Below are 24152 nucleotides of genomic sequence, written 5' to 3'. Positions count from 1 at the left end.
TCTGCAAGGGGATCTCCAGTGGCCTACTAATGGGCTTTGGATCTCCACTCTGCACTCCCCCCATCATTCACTATGGTAAGATTTTTTGTTCTGATGATGCTTTACACCTGATCCCTTCGACACCTCGTGGTTGCATAGGCTTGTGTGCTTCTTCCATGTGGGCCCAGGTAGTTTTGAGGTAGGGCCCAGTTTATGCAGTTGGGTTGAGACCTTATGGTGTGACCCTTGGGGGAATGCCATGTTCCCTGTAAGTCCTGTGCCTAAGGTCATCATAGTGCTTAGGCCCTGGCATGGTTCACCGAGGGTTGAGTAGAAACATATTCGTAGTGTCTACCCAGGAACCTAAGATTAGGTTTATTCTCCCCTACGGTTCCATACAATTATTGTATAGCATCCCTTCCCAATGTGAGATTGCACCTCTCTATTTACCCACCACACCTACCAACAGAAATATCCATGTCTCCTCTGACATGTAAATGCTCCCCTCCCCTGGTCTTAACTTAATTTCCCAGTAAGGTTCTCCTCTCATCCCTGTGGAGGGCCTGTTGATTTGTTGCTGCCTTGTCTCAGTGTTGTAGAGCATCAAGTGGATGGTCTTCTCCTTTCTTGAAGGAGTGACCCAGTCTATGTGAGGTGTCCTCTTTTGAGGTGGTTGAAGTGCACCTAAGAGGTTATATTGTTTATGGCTGGTAGGCAGACATTCTACCCCTTAGTTTTGGACTTGGTCATGGTATATTCAAAAAGTTTCTCTAGCACCTCAATTCAAATGCATCCATTCTTCTTTATTCAATGTCCAACTTTCACATGCATATAAAGCCATTGACAATATTATGGCTTGGGTCAGGAGCACCTTAGTCCTCAAAGTAGAATTCTGACTTTTCAGTATTCCAAAGAGGTCTTATGCAAAAGATTTACCCAATGCAAATGTCATCTTTTAATCTATTGACTGCTGCTTCCATAAGAATAGATTGTGGGGCCAAGCAAGACAAAGTTTTTTACAATCTTAAGCTTTTCTTATTTATCATGATGTTACATTTTGGTCCAGTTTTGAGGACTTTGGTCTTCTTTACATTGAGTTTCAATCCATACTGAATGCTCCAATCCTTGATCTTCATCAGCAAGTGCTTCAAGACCTCCTTCCTTTCGGCAAACAAATTTGTGGCATCTGCATATTGCAAGTTGTTAATAAGCCTTCCTCCAATACTGATGCCTCATTCTTCTTAATATAAGCCATCATCTCTGATGATTTACTTACCATACAGATTGAATCGTATGGTAAGAGAGTACAACTCTGATGCACACCTTTCCTGATTTTAAACCATGCAGGATTCCCTTGTTCTGTTCCCAAAACTACCTCTTGATCCGTATCAACTTCCTCATGAGCACACTGAAGTGCCCTGGAATTCACATTCTTCCCAAGGTTTGTTTTTGTTCCCCTAAGTTATTATGATCCATACAGTTGAATGCCTTGGCATAGTCAATAAAACACAAGTAAACAGCTTTCTGGATTCTCTGCTTTCAACCAAGATCCATCTTACATCACTAATGATATCCCTTATTCCACATCATCTTCTCTTCAGCTTAAACCCCTGTCAATGTATTTGTGCAACCATTGTTGGGTGATTTTCAGCAAAATTTTACTTGTATGCAATATTTATGATATTCCTCCAAAATTTCAGCATTGTGTTGGGTTACTTTTCTTTGGAATGAGTAAAAATATGGATTTCTTCCAGTTAGTTGGCCAAATAGCTGTGTTCCAAATTTCCTGGCATAGACAAGAGAATGCTTTCTGAACGACATTAGTTGTTGAAACTTTCAATGGGTATTCCATCAATTCCTGGAGCCTTGTTTTTGGTTAATGCATTCAGTACAGCTTAAACTTCTTCCTTCAGCATGATTGGTTCTTGCTCCTGAAATGGTGGAATATTGACTAGTTCTTTTTGGCATGGTACTCTATATAGTCTTTCCATCTTATTTTGGTGCTTCCTGCATCCTTCAATGTTTTGTCCATAGAATCTTTCAAAATTGCATTTCAAAGCTTGAAATTTTTCTTGAGTTATTTCAGTTTAAGATATTTTGAGCATGTTCTCTCTCTCTCTTTTTTGGTTTTCTAACTCTAGGTCTGCACATTTTGTTATGTTATTTTACTTTGTCTTCTCAAGCTGCCCTGTGATATTTCCTATTCAATTCCTTGACTTCATTCTTTCTTCTGTTTTCTCTAGTCTATGATTATGAACAATTTTCAGAGTCTCTTCTGACATCCAGCCACTTTGATCTTTTCTTAATTTCTTATCTCTTTAATGACCTTTTGCTTTATTCTTTTTTACATTTTATTAGGAGCTCTTACAGATATTATTACAATCTATAGTTCCATTAGATCAGGCATGATTGTACAACTGCTGTCATCAATACATTTTCTTTCTTCTTGAATGCCTTGATATCAGCACCCTTTATTCTCTCCCTCCTCTCCCTACCAACCCCATGGGCTCTTAATATATTTTATTATTATTATTATTTTCACCATATCTTACACCCTTTAATATATCCATTCACTTAAAATTCTCTTGTTCATTCCCCTTGAGTGGGGTTATACATTCATCATTGTTATCAGTTCCCAAACCCCACTATCTTCCCATGCCCTCAGTGAATCGTTACTCCCATTACTGTTTCTGAGGGGTTTATATATCTTGGATTTCAAATATTGAAAGATCTTGATTGTGCAAGTATACATACGCAAGTCTAGCAAGAATGATGTTCTTGATGTACTCCTGTGGTGGTTATATAAACTTCTGTCAACTTGCGAAGGGGTGGAGTTTAGCCTGTCAATCAATTCACAGCTTGATGACCTCATTTGTCGGCACTCTGGAGATAAATACCTCACAGGAGGTGGGATACACAGAGACTCTCTGCGAGGCATTCCTGTTGACAAGCCACATGGAGACACAATGATCGAGACAAAGTCATGGAGCTGGAGGAGCCACATGGAGACTCACACCAGCCCTGAGATGCTTTCCCCCACCAGTGGATCTACAACACTTTCCACCCACTGGCCTGTGATCGTCCTGCATTTGGCATCATTGCATGGCTGTGTGAGTCTAAAGAGGAATTTATGGACCAGTATCGACATATGGGCTAATATTAGACTTATGGACTTGATCTGGACTGGGCTGTACAATTGCTCTTTGATATAAAGTTCTCTCTTATACACATATGAGTGTCTATGAATTTGTTTCTGTAATCTAACCAGACTAACACAACTCCTATAGCTTATTAGGTCTTCTGTCATTAGTGTCCAATGCAGCAAATACCTTCTTGAAATGTTCTTGAAATTTAAGTAGAATATACTTAAGGTTGTATTATTGCCTTTGTGGACTTGTTTTAATTTCCTTCACCTTTAACCTGAACTGACATATGGACTTACATATGACAGTTTGTTCTATAGTCACCCCATGACTTATTTTAGCTGGTAGTTTTGAGCTTCTCTATCTTTCCTCACAGATGTAGTCAATTTGATTTCTGTGTATTCCATCTGGAGAAGTCCATGTGTGTGGCCCCTTTTGTCTTGATGGAAAAAGATATTTGCTATGAACAAGTTGTTGGTCTTGCAAAATTCTATCATGCAATCTCAAGCTTCATTTCTATCACGATGGCCACATTTTCCAACTGGTCTTCTTTCCTTTTTGTTTCCAACATTTGCATTCCAATCACCAATAATTAGCAATGCATCATGATTACATATTTGATCAATTTCCAACTGAAGATGGTGGTAGAATTCTTTAGTTTCCTCATTACTAGTTTTTATGGTTGGTGCATAAATTTAATAATAGTTGTAGTGATTGGATTTCCTTGAAGGCAAGCATATATAATCCTATCATAGACAGCATTGTGTTTCATGATTGATTTTGCTATAATCTTTTTTACAATGAATACAATGCCCTTCTCTTGATTGTGTCATTCTTAGCATAATAAATTATATTATTTTATGATTCAAAATGGCCCATCCCAGTCCATTTCAGATCACTAATGCCCAGGATCTCAATCTTTCTGCATTCCATTTCATTTCTGGTGACTTCCAATTTTCTTAGATGCATACTTCGCACATTCCAAATCTTGATCATTAGCAGATTTCTGCAGCTGTTTCTCCTTACATTGAGTCATGCTCCAACAGAAAGGGAAGATCCCGAGGTCTCCACTTCCATAGGCTTTACCTCACTCACATCACTATGGTCAAGTCCACTCTGAGAAAGCATTTGCTTCGCAGTCACATTTTCAAGTGCCCTCCAACTCTCTGGCACTGTCTCTGACAATGCTCTGCTTCCATTCATTAGGCCTTCAATATCTGACAGTGTTTCGATGTCATGCATAAGGTTATCAGCAGCTACTTCCTCAAAAGTTGGCAGCTGATTCCTTATTCCTTGCCTTTTCTTAATCTGGAAGCTCTGCTGAAACCTGTTCACTTTCGGTGACCCTCTTCTGGTATCTGAAATACCAGTTACATATCGTCTAGCATCACAGCAACACACTGTGTTAGTCTGGGTAGACTAGAGAAACAAACCATGGACACACATATGTGTATAAGAAAGAGATTTATATACAAGAGGAATTGAACATCGAGAAAGCATCCCAACCCAGTCCAGTCCAAGTCCATAAGTCTAATACTAGCCCATATGTCCAATACCAATCTATAAAGTCCTCTTCAGACTCACGAAACACATGCAATGATGTTGAATGTAGGACGATCACAGGCCAGTGGGTAGAAAGTCTTTGGATTCAGTGGCGTTGTAAGCATCTCAGCACCAGCAGGAGTCTCTCTACATGGCTTCTCCGGCTTCAGAGGTCTGGTTGTATCAGGGTAGGTCCATGCGGCTTCTCCAACTTAGGGCATTAGCGTAGTTCCATATGTCTTTTCAGCTGCAATGTCTCCCAGGGAATGACAGAGAGAGAGAAGTATCTCCTGCCTCCAAATACGAAGTACTGGATTTCCCAGAATTCTCAGGAGAAGGCCATCCCTACATAGAGGCCTCATTGGTTATGATCTGATTGACAACCTAGACTCCACCCCTACACTCTTAATCCTCAAACTGACAAATGATTATATATCTACCGCACACACTAACACACCATCACAGTACAACAAACTAATAGACAAGTGTATTCTATAGTGCATTAGATCATGTATTAGATAGTACATGTTGTTTTTCAACATTTAGCCATGTACATGTGATGGAACTAAAGCTATAGCCCATCCTAATTGTGCCTTAGTAACATGACAGACTACTCATTTCCAAATAAAATCATAACCACAGAATTTTTAACTTAAGACAAAATTTAGGATAATTATATCATATCCCAAAATGGAAGACAGCGATACAATCTGGTAATCATAGCATAGTCAAGTTGATACATAACCCTAATATCATAGGCTACATACACCTTATTTGAATGGTCCCATCCAATCATTTGTGAAAGGCACAATGAAAATGACTATATGGAGCATATTACATATCTCCTGGAGTAACTACCTCCTGACACCAGAGGCATGCTCAGCCTGATTCCGGTGAACTCCTTTATAGTTTTGGAGTAGGACTGAGGACCTGTTGCAGTGCCAGGAGATACCCCAGGAAATAGGTCCCAGGGGCTAAGGGGTGGGACAAATGGTAGCTCTTTGCCAACTAACACAGAAAGAATCCAACATTTCAACAACCAGTGAGTGCACACTGGCTGATGGCTGCTGCTTTTCTACTGGCGTTGGGCTTCTGGAGTAAAGAACACTATCTTACTATGGGGCTGACCTTTAACAGGGATCATGATGCACGAGGATTCATTTGGGAATTCCTAGTTATAACAATTGCAGACCTTCAATAAAATTAAATTAGAGATGGAAAAGTAGTAGTAACCCATACGAGCTATAAAACTTTGGGTCTGGTGCTCTTTCAGTTCCTCTTTCAGTTGGTCAGAATCTCACAAAAAAATCCATTGTCATCAAGTGGATTTCAACACATGGCAACCCCATGTGTTTCAGGAAAGAACTGGGCTCTGTAGGGTTTTCTTGGCTGTAATTTTATAGAGGTTGATTACCAGGTGTTTCCTTCATGGCAATACCGGGTGATTTGAACTGCCAATTTTCCGTTTAGTAACCACGGGCAAACAATTTGTCCTCAGGGATTTTTCAGGCTCTCATTAGACACTCATCATCACTAGACACTCTTCACATTAAATTCCCTTTACTGGAAGGGGTTTACAGTTACATTTTTCAGTTCTGTGAAAGGTTCAGTAACAAATACAAAACAATGGCATTGGGTCTATATCAGCTAGAGAAAGAATTTTTAAGGTGCTGTTTGTTTTTTCAATTAGATTTTTTTCTTATATAAAATATTTCTTTTTATAAGCTAACCTTATGAGGTAAAATTTGTGGATTATATTAGAAAAATCTCTCATATTCCCTCTGCTACCTGCAGCGATTGCCTGATTTACACTCTAATTAAAAACCTTCTGTGACGTAAGGAGTCATGTATGAGATAGCGTGTGTTGTTTTTCAACACTTAGTTGAAAATGTTTATTCTATTTGCCGAGGTGCTTTGGTGCCCTATCCAGATCTCCTGGGGATCTTTCACTAGGTGTACATGCCTATTCCCATCTATTGCGGCACTGAAATTAGGCTCACACCTGCCCCCTTCTCAAGAGATTTGTCCTTGAGAAACCAGAGCTGTTGCTCATGGCAGTGTGTTAAGCATTGGGTTGCTAACTGAAAGGTTGGTGATTTGAACCCATCAGCCATTCTGTAGGAGAACAATAAGGTAGCTGGCTTCTGTAAAGATTTACAGATTTGGAACCTACTGGGCGGTGCTACTTTCCTTTAAAGGGTTGGTGTTAGTGGGAATTGACTTGCTGATACTGCGTTGGTCCCCAAGACTGATGAAGGTGAAAAACAAAATTCCACACTCCTACCTCGAGGTGAAACAGAGTCTATAGTGACCAATACACTTAGCACTACCTGCAGGACTAGGTAGGGGCCAGATTCCACCTGAGAACATCCCTCACCTATCTTGTATTCTTTCTTCTCCTTCTCCTACATGGCTCTTCTGAGAGCTTTCAATAAATTATTTGCAATAGATTCCTCTTCACAGATCGAGGAGCCAGACCAGGAATAGTTGATTCAGATTTTTATGTACAGAAATACTTCATCTCTTACACCTCTATTTCTACTTTTCACAAAATTGAGCCCAAATTTGTACCCAGTTGTAGTAGCTGGAGGAACCCTGGTGGCATAGTGGTTATTCATTGGGCTGCTAACAGCAAAGTCAGCAGTTTGCAACCATCAGCTGCTCCAAGGGAGAAAGATGAGGCTTTCTATTCCCATAAAGAATTCTACTGGGAAGCTCATAGGGGCAGTTCTATCCTGTGCTATAGGGTCACTATGAGTCACAACCGACTCAATGGAAGTGAGTTCAGTTTTCTGGTTTGTAGTAGTTGGTACATCACAGGTGCCTGACTGTGTTTCTCCATGTTCAGACCTGTTTTGTCACTAACCATCACTCACTTTTCCTTATGTCTTAATTTTCTATTGCTTTAAATTTCACCTGCAAACAGAGACATACCAATTTTGAGCAACTGAATGGAATAAACTTGGGATCATGATACTCTAACTAAAAGTTGCATAATAATATGTTTATGATGTATCTTCTCTGTAAGGAGTTGTATCTAATTTATAGCCAGTGTTTAGTGGGCTCAGCAGAGTTAGTAGTCCTTACCTCTCGAATTTTCTCTAGAGCCAGGCTCACAATGTAGGAAATAACAACCCACTCCTGAAGTGAGGGCCAGCGGTCCATCCGCACCAGGATGACATAATTAAATAGCAGGAGGTAGCCCAAGTATGAGATCTGAAAGAAAAGACAACTCTAAGTGGTATCGGGTAATGTACACTGGTGTTCCATTTGTAGGTAGCAGGAGGTGATGGAAGTGAGAAGCCTGGTCTCAAACTATGAACTGGACAGTAGGTGAAGGAGAGGAGTGGGAGTTAAGAGTGGCAAAACTCTGGAAATGGCACCTTGGGGCACCAGGGGCACCTTATGCTTAGCAGGCGCCAGACACCTAACTTATAGGCTGGACCCAGGTCAGACATTCATCTGACACTCAGCCGAAGAGACTGGGTGGCAGCGGCTTCTCCCTCATCAGAACTGGTAGCTAATTTGCTTTGTGAAATGATGTATTTGGGGATAGGATGGCATATTTCTACATACGAGGGGGCTTCACAAAGGTTAAAATATAAAAAGATTTTGTGGGAAAATATCATTATCTGCCCCCCACCCTGTATTTATATATTTTCATTATTTAAAAAATTTACTAATTGGGAGTTAATACATATATCATTCCATAGTTCAATCACGTCAAGCAGAATTGTACAATCACTACCACAACCAGTTTCCAACCATTATCTTTTAAAATTTAGCTTATTTTCCATTGTCTTTTAATTCCATTATCCATGAACTTTTTGAAGCTCTTTTGTATACCAAAAGATACAAACCCACTGCTGCCAAGTTGATTCCAACCCATAATGATGCTGCCCCATAGGGCAGCCACAGCTGTAAATCTTTTCAAAGAAAACTGCCACATTTTTCTCCTGTTGGATGGAGATGGGTTTGAATCACTAACCTTTGCTAAACAGCTGAATGTTGAACCACCGCACCACTAGGGTTCCTATTCCTACATATACTATGCACACATATAGCTAATCCAATTTTACTTAAAATTATCCATTAGTCCCAGTTTTGTTTCATAATTCATTTTAAGCCAGCGAATTTCAAAAGCCCTTGTCATTTTTCCTTGATTTCAGCATATTGAAGAATTAAAAATCCAAAACAAATCAACCCAGGATTAATGGCAAATGCTACTGAGGGTGCATTACTGTGTAAAACCAGAACTTGACAATGGGCGCGTTATAGAATTCACAGATCTTTGTTCCGATGGGAATACTTCTGTGCTTTTTGTGCTCATTCTCCTCATCCCCCTTTCGTGAGCCAGCATCTGCATATGCACCCTGGAAGAGAATCACAGAGGAAAGCAACAGACTGATAAACGAGTCATACACAATACTTCATAGACAGACCCCCTTTCAAAGAAAGAATTATAGTACTATCCCAAATCATCAAGATTTTCAAATTTGTGGTGAGAGAAATCGGAACAATTTTGAAAGTGAGAGCAAGTTGCTACTTTTATGACCACTGGTCTCACCAACCATGTTCTCCTCTTCCTTTTCTTTGCCATCTTCGTTTTCTTTGGAGGTTTGATATGAGAAGTCATCATGGGTGCGGAATTCCAAAAATAAGATGGTAGGGGGTAGAAGAATTCCTATTATAACCTGTGTAAAATGATAAACAAATCTATTTGTAACATGTTGATTTGAGAAAAAATTTCTGGTATAGTTAGATTTTAAAAAAATGTAACCTTCAATATTAGTTAGTGACCCAAAGAACCTGGAACACATTGGTTTTTGCTCTGATATTTTATGGCTTAATTTTGTAAATTGGAGCTTGTCAAAATTTAAGAATATCTACTAAACTTTTTAGATGAATCACAAGCAGCATAATTTGGAATTCCTGCCTAAAAAGCAAAGGTCTTGTCTTTAATTACAGAGCTTGGAAATCTTTAAATTGAAATATAAGACTATATCATCTTTCTTCTGTAAAATAGACCCAAATCATTTTATTTATAAATAATTTAGATGTAACTGAATATGTGAGCAAAGTCCAGCTACAAAATTTGGCAGACTGATGGACATTACAAAAAGTGGACGTCATTAGGTTCACCCTTAGAGACAACAAAAACTGCCATGGAGAACTATGTGGTTATTTTTATCAGTTCTGGGCTATGAATCTATAGCACTGAATTTCATTCCCAATGGTAATAGACTATTTTTCAAATTCCTTCAATAATTCAGTATTAAGAACAACACAAAAGAGCTATTCCTACTACATATTACAGCATATTATAAAATATCTGTAATTACATTAGTGTAATGCAGTCACATGAGTAGACTAGACAATGGAAAGGATAGAAGACCCCAAAATAAAACTCAACTAGGAAGTGAGTATATGCTAAAAGTACTGCCTCAAATCACAAAAAAAATCTATGGACTACTTAATAAATGGTGGCTAGAAAATGGGTGGCATTCTAAAACATAATTAGAATGAATTCCAATTAGATGAAATATGTCATGGGGGAAAAAGAGAGAACATAAAAGAATGAAAGGTAAATACAGAAAAATTGCATCCCCAGGTATGCATTGGGAAACCTTCCTAATTATATCTCAAAATTCAGAACAAAGAAAAACAATATATTTAATAATTAAAGATTACAAACTTCTGGACATAAAAAGCCATAACCTAGTCTGAAGAAACACACAGGAAAGCATATTTTTAACTCATACCATAGACTAAGTGCTAATCTTTCTAATACAAACGAGCTCCTAGAAACAGATAGACAACCCAACATAAAAATGAGCAAGGGTTGTAAACCAAGAGGCAGTCATATTCACATGAAAACATGCTTGCCCTCACCTGTAACTCCATGTACTTGTACTGCTTAACTCTCATTGGAAAAAGCAGAAGTCTGATTAGCTGTCTGTTGGGAAAAATGGAGAAATAGATGCTCCCCTGCATTGCTGATGGGAATATAAGTTGATACAACTTGACCTAGAAGTTTTGGTAATGCTATCAAAATTGCAAGTTGACATACCGTTTTAGCCAAAATTCCACTTCTGTTTTCTGGACGTATATCTAACTGGTATCTACGTTACTATGTGCATCCAAGAGTATTCATTTTAGCTATGAGTATAACACCTCACGATGGGAGTGTCTTCTATTCCCTCAGGGGTTGTTCATAGGGGCCATGAAGTCCTTTCTGAATTCACAGTGACCTTATGTACAACAGAGTGAAATCCTGCCCACTCTTGCGTCATGCTTACAATTGTTCTTATGCTTGAGCCCAGTGTTGCAGCCACTGTGTCAATCCATCTTGTTGAGGGCCTTCCTTTTTCTTCCTACCCATCTACTTTACCACGCATGACATTCTTCTTGCTTGACATGTCCAAAGTGTGTGAGATGAAGTCTCACTCCTTGCCTTGAAGGAGCATTCTGGCTTTACACGTCTTCCAAGACAGATTTATGTGTCCTTTTGACAGTCCATGGTATTTTCAATATTTTTCTCCAGGACTTGAGTTTAAATTACAAACTCATCAATTCATCTTTGGTCTTCCTTATTCAATGTCCAACATTCACATGCATGCAAAGCCATTGAAAAGACCATGGCTTGGGTCAGGCGCACTTTAATCCTCAAAGTAACATTTTTTGTTCTTTAACACTTTAAAGAGGTCTTGGGAAGATTTATCTAATACAGAGCATTTTTTGATCTTTTGACTGTTGCTTCCATAAGTATTGATTGTGGATCCAAGTAAGACAAAATCCTTGACAACTTCAGCCTTTTCTTCATTTATCATGATGCTACCTATTGGTCCAGTTGTGAAGATTTTGGTCTTCTTTACATTGAGTTGTAATCCATCCTGAAGGCTGCAATCCTTGCTCTTCACGAACAAGTGTTTCAAGCTCTTTTCACCTTCAGCAAGCAAGGTTGTGGCATCTGTATGTTGAAAGTTGTTAATAAGCCTTCCCCCAGGCCCAATGCTCTGGTCTTCATATAAGTCAGCTTCTCTGATGATTTGCTCAGCAAACAGTTTGAATAAGCTTGGGGAGAGTATACAACCCTGGGGAGAGTATACAACCCTGAGGCACACTTTGTTGATTTTAAACCACACACTATTCCCTTGTTCTGTTTGTACATGTTCAGCATATCTTAAACGGAAAGAACTGAAGAAAAACATTAAGCCTCGAGTTGCAGTACTGAATTTCCCCCCATATGTCTGAAGTGAACTTGTATGTCACTAACGAATCCACATTCACGTCGGATTCACTTTTCTTCTTCTTGTAGCCCCTCGGAGCACTGTGTAGACCTGAGGGGTAAGGAACCCTTCACTCTCTGAAACCTTTAACTTCATTTACTTATTTGTTTGTTTATTTTGATTGTCAAAGAAATACATTTTGCATGTAGTTAGGTGCACAGACCATACAATCAAATCAAATCTAGTGTCCCTTTATTGTCCCTGTGTTTCTCTCTCTCTTTTTCCTTTCCCGTCCCTCACACCTTCTCTCCACAATTCTGTCTTTTGTCCTCATAGTCTTCACAGTCTTATCCTTTAGTGTGAAATCCACTTTCATTCTTTGTTTTTTCTTATAATGATGTCATTAATATTTGTCTCTGAGTTTTATTAACTTTTCTAAGTAAGCATTTGTTCATGTCTTTCTGTGTTTAAGAGAGTAGTCATTGTTTTTTATTGATGCATAACATTTATTTCATTGTATGAATGTACCAGCGTTTGTTTATCCATTCTTCTATAATCAGCTCTTTTAGATGTTTCCACCTTTTTACTATTATAAACATAGGTTTGCTGCAATAAACATAGGTGTGCATATGTCTGTTTGTGTTGTATTGTTCATTTCTGTAGCGTAGATAATCAATAAAAACCTAACACAGTGGTATGTAGGATCATTGATAATTATATTTGCATTTATTTAAGGAAGTACCATATTGGTCTCTATAGCAGTGTACAATTTGACAGTCCCACCAACAATGTATAAGTGTTCTAATTTTTGACATTCTCTTGAGCATTATTTTGTTATTTTTTAATTTTGCAAAAAGTGTCAGTGTGAGGTGGTATCTCATTGTTTTAATTTGTATTTCTCTTATTGCTAATGAACTTGAACATTTCTTCATATAGTTGGTGTCATTTCTAGTAAATTGTTTATTCATATCTTGTGCCCATTTTCATTGGGCTATTTGCATTTTTTTCTATTAAGATATTGTAGTTTTCTATAGATTTTTGAAATTATCCTTTTTACCTGATTTATCATTTCTCAATCTGTGGTTTCTCCTTTAACTCATTTGATGAAGTCTTTGATGTGTATAATGTAGCCTTTTTAGAGGGTCCCAGTCATTTATTTGTTTTCTATAGTATGGCTATTTTGTATAATTTTCTGTAGTGTGTTAATACCTTGTTTTCGGACCCTTAATTTTTCCCTAGTTTTTCATTAATGGTCTTTATAATTCTGGGGTTTATATTTAAGTCTTCAATCCGTCTTGAGTTCTGAGTCTGGGATATTTATCAAACATATGTTGTTTCCTTTCATAGTATCCCATAGAATACTTTGGTTTTCTTCAGCATTTTTTTTTTTTTGTCACTCTGATACCTTCCCTCCTTTAGATTTGGATTTTATTATGTACAATCCTTGGATCGCACAGGCTGGTGTGCTTCTTCCATGTGGACTTAGTTGATGCCTCTCTTAGATGGCTGGTTCTTTTAAGAAAAGCCTTTAAGAACAAAGATTCTAATTTTCGGAGAGCTAGGCACCATCTGGTTTCTTCAATGCACTTTGCTATAGCACCCATATCTTCAGTGATCACTTCATGAGGGTGAATATTCAGTTGGGTCATATCATAATATCTAATTGTTTTAGATTAATGCTAGCATTAAGTGAGAGCCTCAAATCCATTTGTATATAAATGATTTATACACATGTCTTTGATTCATTTTAAAGACATTATTATCATTTTATAATTGATAATATTATAAATCATCCCCCTGTGGCAAAAAATATTTCTATTGATATATCATTAATTTAGCCAATGATATAGAATTTAAAACACTGTTGAGAGAAGAAAATTATATGTGTATAGGCTGGCTTTTCTGACCATGATATAGGAATTGTTGACTTGTACAGATTAAACCCTTATGTGATTGGACACTATTTAGATGACCAAGAGGGGTTTCAACTCACTAAGGCAGAACCATACATCTTCAGGGGAGCATTAAAATAATAAACATATGGTAGTCTGGGTCCACCATATATTGGGCTCCCTCAAAGCAAAACATCTGAACCAAAGTAAAAAAACCCACTAATTTCACCACCTTGGGGTAGCCGTCATCTGATTCTTCTTCAGACTAGGGAGTTTCAACCTTAAGTTTCAACCCAATGGAGTATGGCAGCTCCTTAAATCTCCCACAGATGGTTTTGAGGCAAAGCCCAGTTTTCTTAGTGGGGTTTCCATATGGAAGCCTTATTGTGTGGCCTATGTAAGATGTGTGCACCTCCAAAGAACAGTCTAAAGTCCTAGTAGTCTAGAGAACATGGCCTGGTTACCAAAGGCTGGGGAGAAATTAGGTCAAAAGTGTCCAATTAGTAACATAGGAATAAGGAGTGCATCTCCCCTTGCATTCTATATAAATATTGTTAAGCGTTTTTTACTGATAGAAAGTTGGTCCACCCAGTTTACCCACCAATAGAAGTGTAATCTTCTCCAACACATACATGCCTCACTTGCCTTGTCTTGACTTGAATTTCCACTAAGGTTCACTTATCACTCTTATAGGAGTGTCTATTGATGAGGAGGACCATAGCACAATGTTGAATGGCAACAACTGAATGATAATTTTCCTCTCCCCACATCATGAAAAACTGACCAACCTGAGATGAAGTCTCCTATGTTGAAATGGTTTTTAATTTAAGATATACATATAAAAGGGGTGATGTATGGTTCATGGGCACTAGGCAGGCTTTCTACCTCATTGCTTGGGTGACTTTTAGATTGTTATATGACTTGAGAGCAGAAGTCTGCCCTCATTTTGGTGTCTGTCTTTATAGTAGTGAACTCATCCAGCATTTGTCCTTTTGTGATTGACTAATGTCATTCAGCATAATGGTTTCTAGTCCATCCATGGCAGTAGCTGTTTCATTGCTGTTTTTTACGAATGCATAGAGAGATAGTTTATTGTGCCAGACTGGCCGATAAACACAAGTGGGATTAGCTGAAGGGCAGAGAGATAAATGGCTTGGTGAGCCTCGCCTTCCTTGTCTCTCACTCTTTGATCATCAGACCAGTGTGCGGCTGCCTTGCTTGTTCTGTGCCTCAATTTAAAGGCTCCACTACCTGTGGGACGCCTAGCCTGTGGACTGTGTCGCTGTAAGGTCCCTTTAAGACATCTCTGGAGCTGGGGACTGGCGGTTGGTGACCTGCCTTGTGATTGGCTGCTGTGCTGACATAGCCTAACTCTCTCTATAAATAGAGGAAGATCTGGCAGCAGACTAGACCTGAAGGACTGCTAGTCTCTCACAACTTTCTCTCTCACTGGAGTTAGTTGCACTAAGCCATTTATAGTGCTTTATAATTTAACTGCTCATTTCTTGTATTATATATTTATCTGTATATGATTTAACAGTTCATTTCTTGTTAGATATCTATCTTTATAAATAAACATATTAAATTATCAGCAATTTGGTTTTATCTCTCTAGAGAACCCTGTCTAACACATATAGTATTCCATTGTGTGGAATTTCTTTACCCATTCTTCTATTGATGGACACTAGGCTGTTTCCAGCTTCTTGTTATTGTGAACTATGCTGCAATGAACAAGGAAGAACTAAGTTCATGAGGGATTTAAGTCTGTAGTCTTCTGTCTTTGTAGGGTCTTTGCTTGGCTTTAGTATCAGGGTTGTGCTTGCTTCATAGAAGCAAGGTTTGGGAGTTTGCTCTCCATTTCTCTATTCTGGAATAATCTGGGTAGTATTGGTGACAGTTCTTCACTGAATACTTGGTAGAAATCCCCTGTGAACTCATCTGCTCTTGGACTCAGCTTGGTAGAAAATTTCTTGATGAGCTTCCCTCTTTATTCCTTTGTTATGGTTCTTTTCAGGTTTTCTACTTGCATCTGCATCACTTTGGGTCTATGGTGCATTTCTTGGTATATAGATCCATTTCTTCTAGCTTATCAAACTTACCGGAGTACAGTCTTTTGTAGTAGTGTGTTATTATTCTTTTTAGTTTATTTGGCTCTGTTGTGATACCTCCCTTTTCTTCTCTCATTCTAGATATTTGCATCTTCTCTTCCTTTCCCTTAACAGTTTGCTAGCAGTTTGTCAAGATTGTTAATATTTTCAAAGAACAAACTTCTTGTGTTATTGATATTTTCATTGCTTTTATGCTTTCTAGTTTATTTCTGCTCTAATCTTTATGGTTTCTTTTCTTCTGTTATTGAAGGGGTTATGATGTTGCCCTTGTTCTAGTTGTTGGATTTCTCCTCTTATTGTCATATGTGCATTGATTGCTATAAATGGCCCTCTGAAAACTGCTTTTGCTGTGTTCTAAAAGATTGGATATGTCATCAATATTGTTTGTTTCAAATAATTAAAAACAAATTTTGCTTCAAATAATTAAAAAATATCCCTTATTCAATATTACCCAGTCATTTTTAAGTAGTATGTTCATGTGTTTATCTAATTGTTCCTTTTCTAGTATTGATTTTTAGTTTTATACTGTTCAATCCAAAAATGGTTCAAGAGGGAGCTCAAATGACCAGGTATCATATTATACTGTAATTCCATTTACCATAATCAAGTCTCCAATAATCTCTGTCAGATAGCAAGGCTAGTTAAGTCCCTCAACTGTGTTCAGAAGGCAACTGGCAGAGGCCTATCCACATAGGTACTCGAATGTATTTTGGCTCACACTATCCTCCTGGATCCCTTTCCCTCCATAATATTTGGGTTTTGATATTTGCCATCTTTGGAATGCTCAAGCTGGTATGCTTCTTTTATGTGGGATTAGTTGATGCCTCACTTAGATGGCTGCTTGTTTGAATACAAGCCTTTAAGATCCCAAACACTATTCTTTTTGATAGCCAGTCACCATTTGATTTTTTCACCACATTTTCTTGTCAATTCTCTGTCCATAGTGAAACTGTTAATAATTTTTGGAATTCTGTTCTTATTTTTATTAATTCCTTTAGTTTTTCCAGGTCTGGAAATGCCTTTATTTATCCTTTAGTTTTGTTGACTATAGAGTTATTGGTTGGCAGTTTTTTTTCCTTTCAGAATTTCCTAAATGTCACTCCATTGTCTTTGTGCCTGCATAGCTTCTGCTGAGAAGTTGGAGACTATTCTTATCAGTTTATCTTTGTAAGCAACCATTCTTTTTTCTCTAGCTGCCCTCAGAATTTTCTCCTTTTCTTGAAACTGGAGAATTTGACTACAATGTACTGTAACATTTTTCTTTTGTGGTCCAACCTATTTGGGGTTCTGGCAGCTTTATGAATAGTTATTTTCACCTTCTTTGTCAAGTTGGGGAAATGTCCTTCCATGTTTTTCATACTATTTTCTCTGTAGATTTGTTCGTTTGTTTCTTCTTGCTCTAGGATCCTAATGAGTCTTAGGTTGTTTCTCTTGATAGTGTCCCACATCATATTCAGGCTTTATTTGGATTCCTTTCCTTATTTTTGCTGATTCTTTCTCTCACTAATTCTAGTCAGTGATTGTCTTTGAGCTCATGGATTCAGTTTTCCTCTTCTTCCATTCAATTCTTCAGATATTTTAGTATGTTGCCTAATTCTGATATCTCATTGCTTATCTTCTGGTATTCCTTTTGGTCTAAGGATTTTAGTTTTTAAATTTCTTCCATTGTCCTCTTGAATGTTTTCTACATCTCTTGAAGGGACCTAAACATCATTCTTCTGACTTCTGTTTCTGGTAGTTTCAGGGCCTCTTTTTCAGAGTACTTTAGGTTTGGGTGATTTTGTGTTGTTTGTATTTGTTTTTCTTAACTGTGGATATCTGCAATAAGCTCCCCACACATTCTGCTATCCACGCAGGGCCTCAAAGTCCAGTGAAGGTCAGAGGTTTGACTGCCTCCGTTGCCTTAGGGGCTGAGGAAAACCAGCTGTTCCAAGGGGGAGAAGGGCACACAGAAGTGGCTCGTGTCCCTGGTCAATGGTTAAGCGGAGTTTGTCAGCAGGCATTGCTGCTCTCCCACGTTAAGAAACTTAGGTCTACTTAGCTTTTAAGTTGATTTTCTCACCTCCAGGAGGTGCAGGATGTCCCTCCTCATGAAACCTCTCTGGTAGTCGTTGAGGAGATCTCCCTATGCTTGTTATCTGGTGGCCATCTCCCCTCGCCCCACCCCAATCTCTGTTTATCAATTTTCTTATCATGTTTTCAATCCTATTGTTTTAGTTCTTACTATTATTTTCCTCTCTTTTGATAAGATTATTGGCAAAAAAATTCCTGTAAATTTTATATTTCTTCCCAATTATTCTATTTTAAAATGTTCTAGGCTTTCTCTCCATTTGGAAGTTCTGTGACCACACTATTTATTCATTCTGTTTACTTTGTAATTGTCTTCATTGACAAATTGATATTGATTCACCATTTTCAGTATTGTAGGTTTGTTTTACTTTGGATACTTTTATATCTAGGTTGATGTGGCAGTTACATAATCTCCGGTTAACTTGTGAAGAGGTGGAGTCTAGCCTGTTAATCAGCTCACAACTTGGTGAACTCATTTGGAGGCTTGAAGAAGAAAAATAGCTCACTGGAGGTCAGATACACTCTGCTTTTCTCCTGGCAAGACATTCCTGTTGACAAGCTACATGGAGCTACGCTGATGAAGACAGAGGCTTGGAGCTGGAGGAGCCACATGGAGACCCACACCAACACTAAGATGCTTCCACCACCACTGGATCCACAAGACTTTGCACCCACTGGCCTGTGATCTTCCTGCACTCGGTGCCATTGCATGTGTTATGTGAGTCTGAAGAGGACTTTATGGATTGGTATCAGTCATATGGGCTAATATTGGACTTATGGACTTGATTTGGACTGGGATGGGATGTTTCCTCAATATACAATTGCTCTTTTATAGACACCTCTTTCTTATACACATATGGGTCTCCATGAATTTGTTTCTCTAATCAACCCAGACTAACAAAGTTGACTCTGAGTTGTCATATGTGTTAATTTCAGGTTGCTTTGTCCTGTGGTTGGTTCTCTGTGTGAAGAACTCACTTTTTATTTCTTATAAGGTTTGTCTTGTTTCTTTCCACTCCCCCAAATTCCTTAAATCCTTTCATTTCTGTTATTTGGAAATGCCCTAATTTCATTGTTATATTTGAAGGAACATTTTGCTTGGACAAAATTCTTGGTTGGAAATTTTTAGCTTCAGAATTTTAATTTGTTATTCCATTGCCTGCATTGTTTCTCTGGCCCAACAGTTGATGCTGATGCATAGTGATCCTATAGGACAGAATAAATCTTCCTGGTGAGTTTCTGAGACTGCAGCTCTTTATGGGAGTAAAAAGCCTCCTCTTTATCCTGTGGAGCTGTTGGTAATTTTGAACTGCTGACTTCAAAGTTAGCAATCCAATGCATAATCACTATGCCATCAGGGATCCTTAACTAAAACTAGGGATAGGGGAAACAGAAAAACAAAAAAGACAACAGTAAACAAAACATATATTAAATGGGAGTGGGAGAAAAATAGAATAAAGCAGAGAAAGGAAAATAGAAAGGAAAGAGTAAGAATAAAAAAAGAAAAACACAAAGAAATATGTAAATGGGAGTGAGAAAGGGGCAGGACCCAGCATGTCAAAACTGTGGGGGGTAGGTAGGTCACCTGATATAGGTCTGTCATGGAGGGCAGAGGAGATGGAAAGGGCAGGACTTCCAGTCCAAGATGGAGCTCTTGCTGGCTCAGGCTACCTGATCTGGAAGTAGCTCTGCAATTTCTGAGGGTGACTGGGATCAGGGTTCTTAGTTTGGAAAGAAACTCTTCTAGGGCTAGAGGGCAGCTGGTCCAGGACAACTGGTTCTGGAGGAGTCCCTACCGCACAAGATGTGACCGATGGCAGATTCTTATTCTAGCACCATAAATTCTATTGGTTGGACATAGCGTGGCATGTACCAGCACCTGATCCATGAGGGTGCATGTCTAACCTCAGATATTGCAAGCAAGTGCGTGCGTGCGTGCGTGCGTGCGTGTGTGTGGTGGGGGTGGTGTCACCATGAGCCCCTGAATGGGTAAGGATGGGGGCTGATTGCCAGGAGAATGTGGGGAAGAAGGGAAAGATTACACCTTTCTGGTTGCCAGCCATTGGTGTGGAAACTGCTTTCAAAAGTTCAAAAGCCCACATGGAAGAAGCACACCAGCCTGTAAGATGACAAGGCGGCGAAGGGGTCAGGTATTAGGCATCAAAGACCAAAAAACCCCCAAAATCATAACATTGTGAATGAGGGGGAGTGCAGAGTGGGGACCCAGGGCCCATCTGGGGGAAATTGGACATCCCCTTACAGAAAGGCTGCGGGGAGGAGAGGAGCAAGCCAGGGTGCAGTGTAGTAACGATGAAATATGCAATTTTCCTCTAGTTCTGAAATGCTTCCTTCCCCCCACTACCATGATCCCAATTCTACCTTACTTATCCGGCTGGACTGGAGGATGTACACCGGCACAGATAGGAACTGGAAATACAGTGAACCCAGGACAGATGAACCCCCCAGAACCAGTGGAGAGAGTGGCGATAGCGGGAGGGTGGAGGGAAGGAGAGGGAGAAAGGGGGAACAGAGGACAAGGTCTGCATATGGCCTCCTCCCTGGGGGACGGACGGCAGAGAAGTGAGTGAGGGAGATGTTGGATGGGGTAAGATATGATAAAATAATAATAATTTATAAATTATCAAGGATTCAGGGGGAGGGGGGAGCAGAGAGGGATGGAAAATGAGCTGACACCAAGGGCTCAAGTGGAAAGCGGGTGTTCTGAGAATGATGAAGTCAACATATGTACTAATGTGCTGGACACAAATGACGTATGTACGGATTGTGATGAGTTATATGAGCCCCTAATCAAATGATTATTTAATAAAAATAAAAATAAAAAAGTTCAGAATGGCTACATTGTGTCACCTGTTTTGTCTCTCTCCTCTTTGGCCACTTTGGTTCAGCTGCTTCTCCCAGTCCATATTCAGTCCGTTCCTTTGTCTTTTCCTCTGAAGCTCAGAGTTCCAAGTTCATCGGTTTCACTTGGTCTCATATGACTTTGTTGTAGAGATTCTGGGTAGAGTGTCTGCCTAGTCTGCTATCTTATGGGAAGTCTTCAATCCTTATGTTCTTAAATAGCTAGCTTGGTAAAAATAAAATTTCCTGGTTCTATTTCCTGTTTTATTTTTTTAAGAAGCTTTAGAATATTTTCATTCTTGGTGTTCTGCAAGCTAATCATTTACTTATTAATACGCAAAGTTATTGATAATATAAGTTTATTTCATTAGAATGGGTCAAAAATAATGTTTATATTTTTAACAAGTTGAGTGCTATCTATTTTCAGGCACTATGCTATACAGTATAACATATGTTGTCTTTTCTTTATCCTTATACCAATTTCATTAGATATAATACTGCCATATATAGCTACATTATTTGAATATTAGAATCTCTTCTAAAGATACTCTAGTACTTAATAGTAGTAAATAGCAAGCAAGAATTTGGTCTCAATTTTTGGTTCACCACAGCCTTTGCAAACATTTTCATAGTTTCGTATCTACTCATAAACCCATGTAATAAGTACTTCTCCAATGAAAGCATTGTCATACCATGTTATAGTTGTAAAGAAATCAATAAAAGTAAAGTTCAATTCCCGGCTTGAATATCGAGTTTGTGATCTGTCCAAGGGTTTATTGTGGGCTCTATTTTACGCAGATTGACTATGCTCAGGAATTACATGACCAGGAAGCTTTGTAAGACAAATAAGGTGGTAAGATCAGGTTTGGCATTAGAATACCTGGTTTTTAAGTCCTGGATTCACACCTTTATTGGTAAAGGTAAAACTCCCTTTGGAACTCATTGCCACTGTTTTGATGCTGACTCATAGCGGTCCTCTAGGACAGGGGAGAACTGCCGCTGGGAGTTTCTAAGACTGTAACTTTATAGAAAAGAGAAAGACCCATATTTCTCCTGAGGAGTAGCTGGTGGTTTTGAACTGCTGAATTTGCAGTTAGCAGCCCAATGTGTAACCATTATGTTTCCAGGGCTCCTGTGATTATAAGTAAGCAAGGAGAAAGACAGGGTTTCCTACTCTCCTTTAGAGTTACAATCTGGAAACAAACAGGGACATTTCTACCCAATCCTATGGGGTTACTATGAGTTGGCATTGACTTGAAGGCAGTGAATATAATCTCAAAGGTCCAGCTTATTTTTATACAAAGTAAGGATAATTGCAGAATCTTTCTCTAAGGATTGTTGAGGTGAATGGATAAAATAATACACAGGAAGTGCTTGGCTCAACCTGGCCCAGAGTAGATACTCACTAAGTATCAATTGTCATTGTTATTCTTTTTAGTAACACCTTAGGATGTCATACATACCTTCAGACCAGGATTTTTCCTCATCCTTAGTCTTCCCATCCACATATCAGTCAACAGCATCTGGCTGCAGGTGTGGGCTATGAAGTCTCGGTGTTTGGCTGCAACAGCTAGTTTGAGGCAGGTTGAGTTGCTCCAGTTTTTCAACTCATAAGTCAGAAGTTTCATGGCGATCTGCTCATCATGCTTGTAGGACTGGTCCAACAACTCCACAGCAAGCTGGCCAAAGTCTCTGAAGAAAAAGAGATGAAATAGGCATAAAGCCAGATTGGCCACAAATCTTTTCTAACGATAAATATCTATAGGAATATTATGGAGACACAGAGACTTGCGACGTTCTCTACAAAGCAAGAAATTAAAAAGTTATGTCCCTGGCTGCTGGCAATGCAGCCTGGGATAGGGAATGTATTGGAGCTGACTATAAATGTGGGACAATTCTTACCATAAATATAACTTTAATGACCCAAGATATGTCCCTCAGACCCCCAGGCACAGAAAAGAGACATAGAAGTTGCTTTCCTCAAGGAGTTCAGAGCCAGGACATTGATTATTGTTAGCTGTACATAGTGACACTATGTACAATAGAACAAAACAGTGCCTGGTTCTGTGCCAGGCGTGTTGTTGTGTGCCATCCAGTCAGTTCTGACCCACAGCAACCACAGCAGCAGAATGAAACTGCCCGGTCCCTCACCATCCTCACAATGTTTCCAGTGCTTCAGCCCATTATTGTGGCCACTGTGCAAAAATCTAATTGAGGGCCTTCCTCCTTTTCCTCTCCCCTGTGCTTTCCCAAGCATGATGTGCTTCTCGAGGGACTGCCTCTCCTGACAATGTGTCCAAAGCATGTAAGACAAAGCCTTGCATCCTTGCCTCTAGGAGCACTCTGGCCATACTTATTCCAAGACGGATTTGTTTGCCCTGCTGGCAGTGCATGGCATTTCCAATGTTCTTCACCGCCACCACAATTCAAATGCATCAATTCTCCTTTGCTCTTCCTTATTCAAGGTCCGATTTTCACATGCGTACGAGGCAACTGAAAATACCATGGTCTTCAAAGTAGCATTCTTGCTTTTCAGTACTCTAACGAGGTCTGTGCATCAGATGTACTCTATGCAATGTGTCTTTGATCTCTTGGCTACTAAAAGGTAGTACCTCTCTATGTATTTCCTTAGGGAAAGTCATGCCATTGTTTGTATTAAATTTGTGTTTTAAAAGTTTGCATGAAAAGGCAGTGAATAAAAACAAGGCCTATCCAGAAATGTAGGACTATTTGAGAAGCATCAAGAAACCTATTGACATGATGGGAAAAATAATTCATGAATAAACATTAGATATTATCATACTAAGTTAGAAGTACATTTTGCCACCCCTCCTTCAAAGGGACAAATACTCAGGTCAACAATGTCTCTTGGTCTGTAAGTTCCCTCTGTACACTAACTTTGAGTTGTTGTCCAAGTCCTGGGAGATGTCATCCACCAGCTCGCTCTCGGAGGACTCCTGGGCCATGGCTTTGTAGAGTTTGCAGGCCACTAGGGCTTTGGCCATGCTCTCCTCACCTCGCTGCCAGAGGAAGACTGCCATTTTCTGGCGTTTCATGAGCACGGCCCACACCATCAGCTCATTGAAAGGGTACTGAAAACGACTCACTGAAGGGTCGTCCAAATCAATGTCGATTTCTTCCTCCTTTTTCTTCTTTTTCTTTTTCTTTCCTTTGGCTGGAGGCTCATCATCCTGAGGGAAGAAGAGCACATTTGCCGGGGTTGGCCAAAAATATGCAGCAGTGTTTCTGAACTACTGCCACAAAGAATAACCTTTTTTCAGGGGTAATAGACTTCTTTTTATTTTATTTTATATCATTTTATTAGGGGCT

At 39.1% G+C, this 24152-nt stretch overlaps 1 protein-coding gene across 1 annotated transcript in view; it reads right to left on the bottom strand.

The window, feature by feature from the left end:
- The window catches only part of TRPM1 (transient receptor potential cation channel subfamily M member 1), a 166498-nt gene that overhangs the window by 41694 nt on the left and 100652 nt on the right, over nt 1-24152 (bottom strand). Inside the window, exons 16-20 of the mRNA XM_030884308.2 lie at nt 23721-24013; nt 22286-22514; nt 9236-9358; nt 8906-9037; nt 7752-7880 (exon numbers count right to left, since the gene is read on the bottom strand). Coding sequence (XP_030740168.2) covers nt 7752-7880; nt 8906-9037; nt 9236-9358; nt 22286-22514; nt 23721-24013 — 906 coding nt within the window. The remainder of the gene's footprint in view (nt 1-7751; nt 7881-8905; nt 9038-9235; nt 9359-22285; nt 22515-23720; nt 24014-24152) is intronic.

Source organism: Echinops telfairi, unplaced genomic scaffold, assembly GCF_000313985.2.
Source record: "Echinops telfairi isolate 266 unplaced genomic scaffold, ASM31398v2 ScPeMD7_7475;HRSCAF=8513, whole genome shotgun sequence".
Lineage (NCBI taxonomy): Eukaryota > Metazoa > Chordata > Mammalia > Afrosoricida > Tenrecidae > Echinops > Echinops telfairi.
Note: the sequence above shows the minus strand (reverse complement) of the source record. Positions and strands in the feature narration are given on the sequence as shown.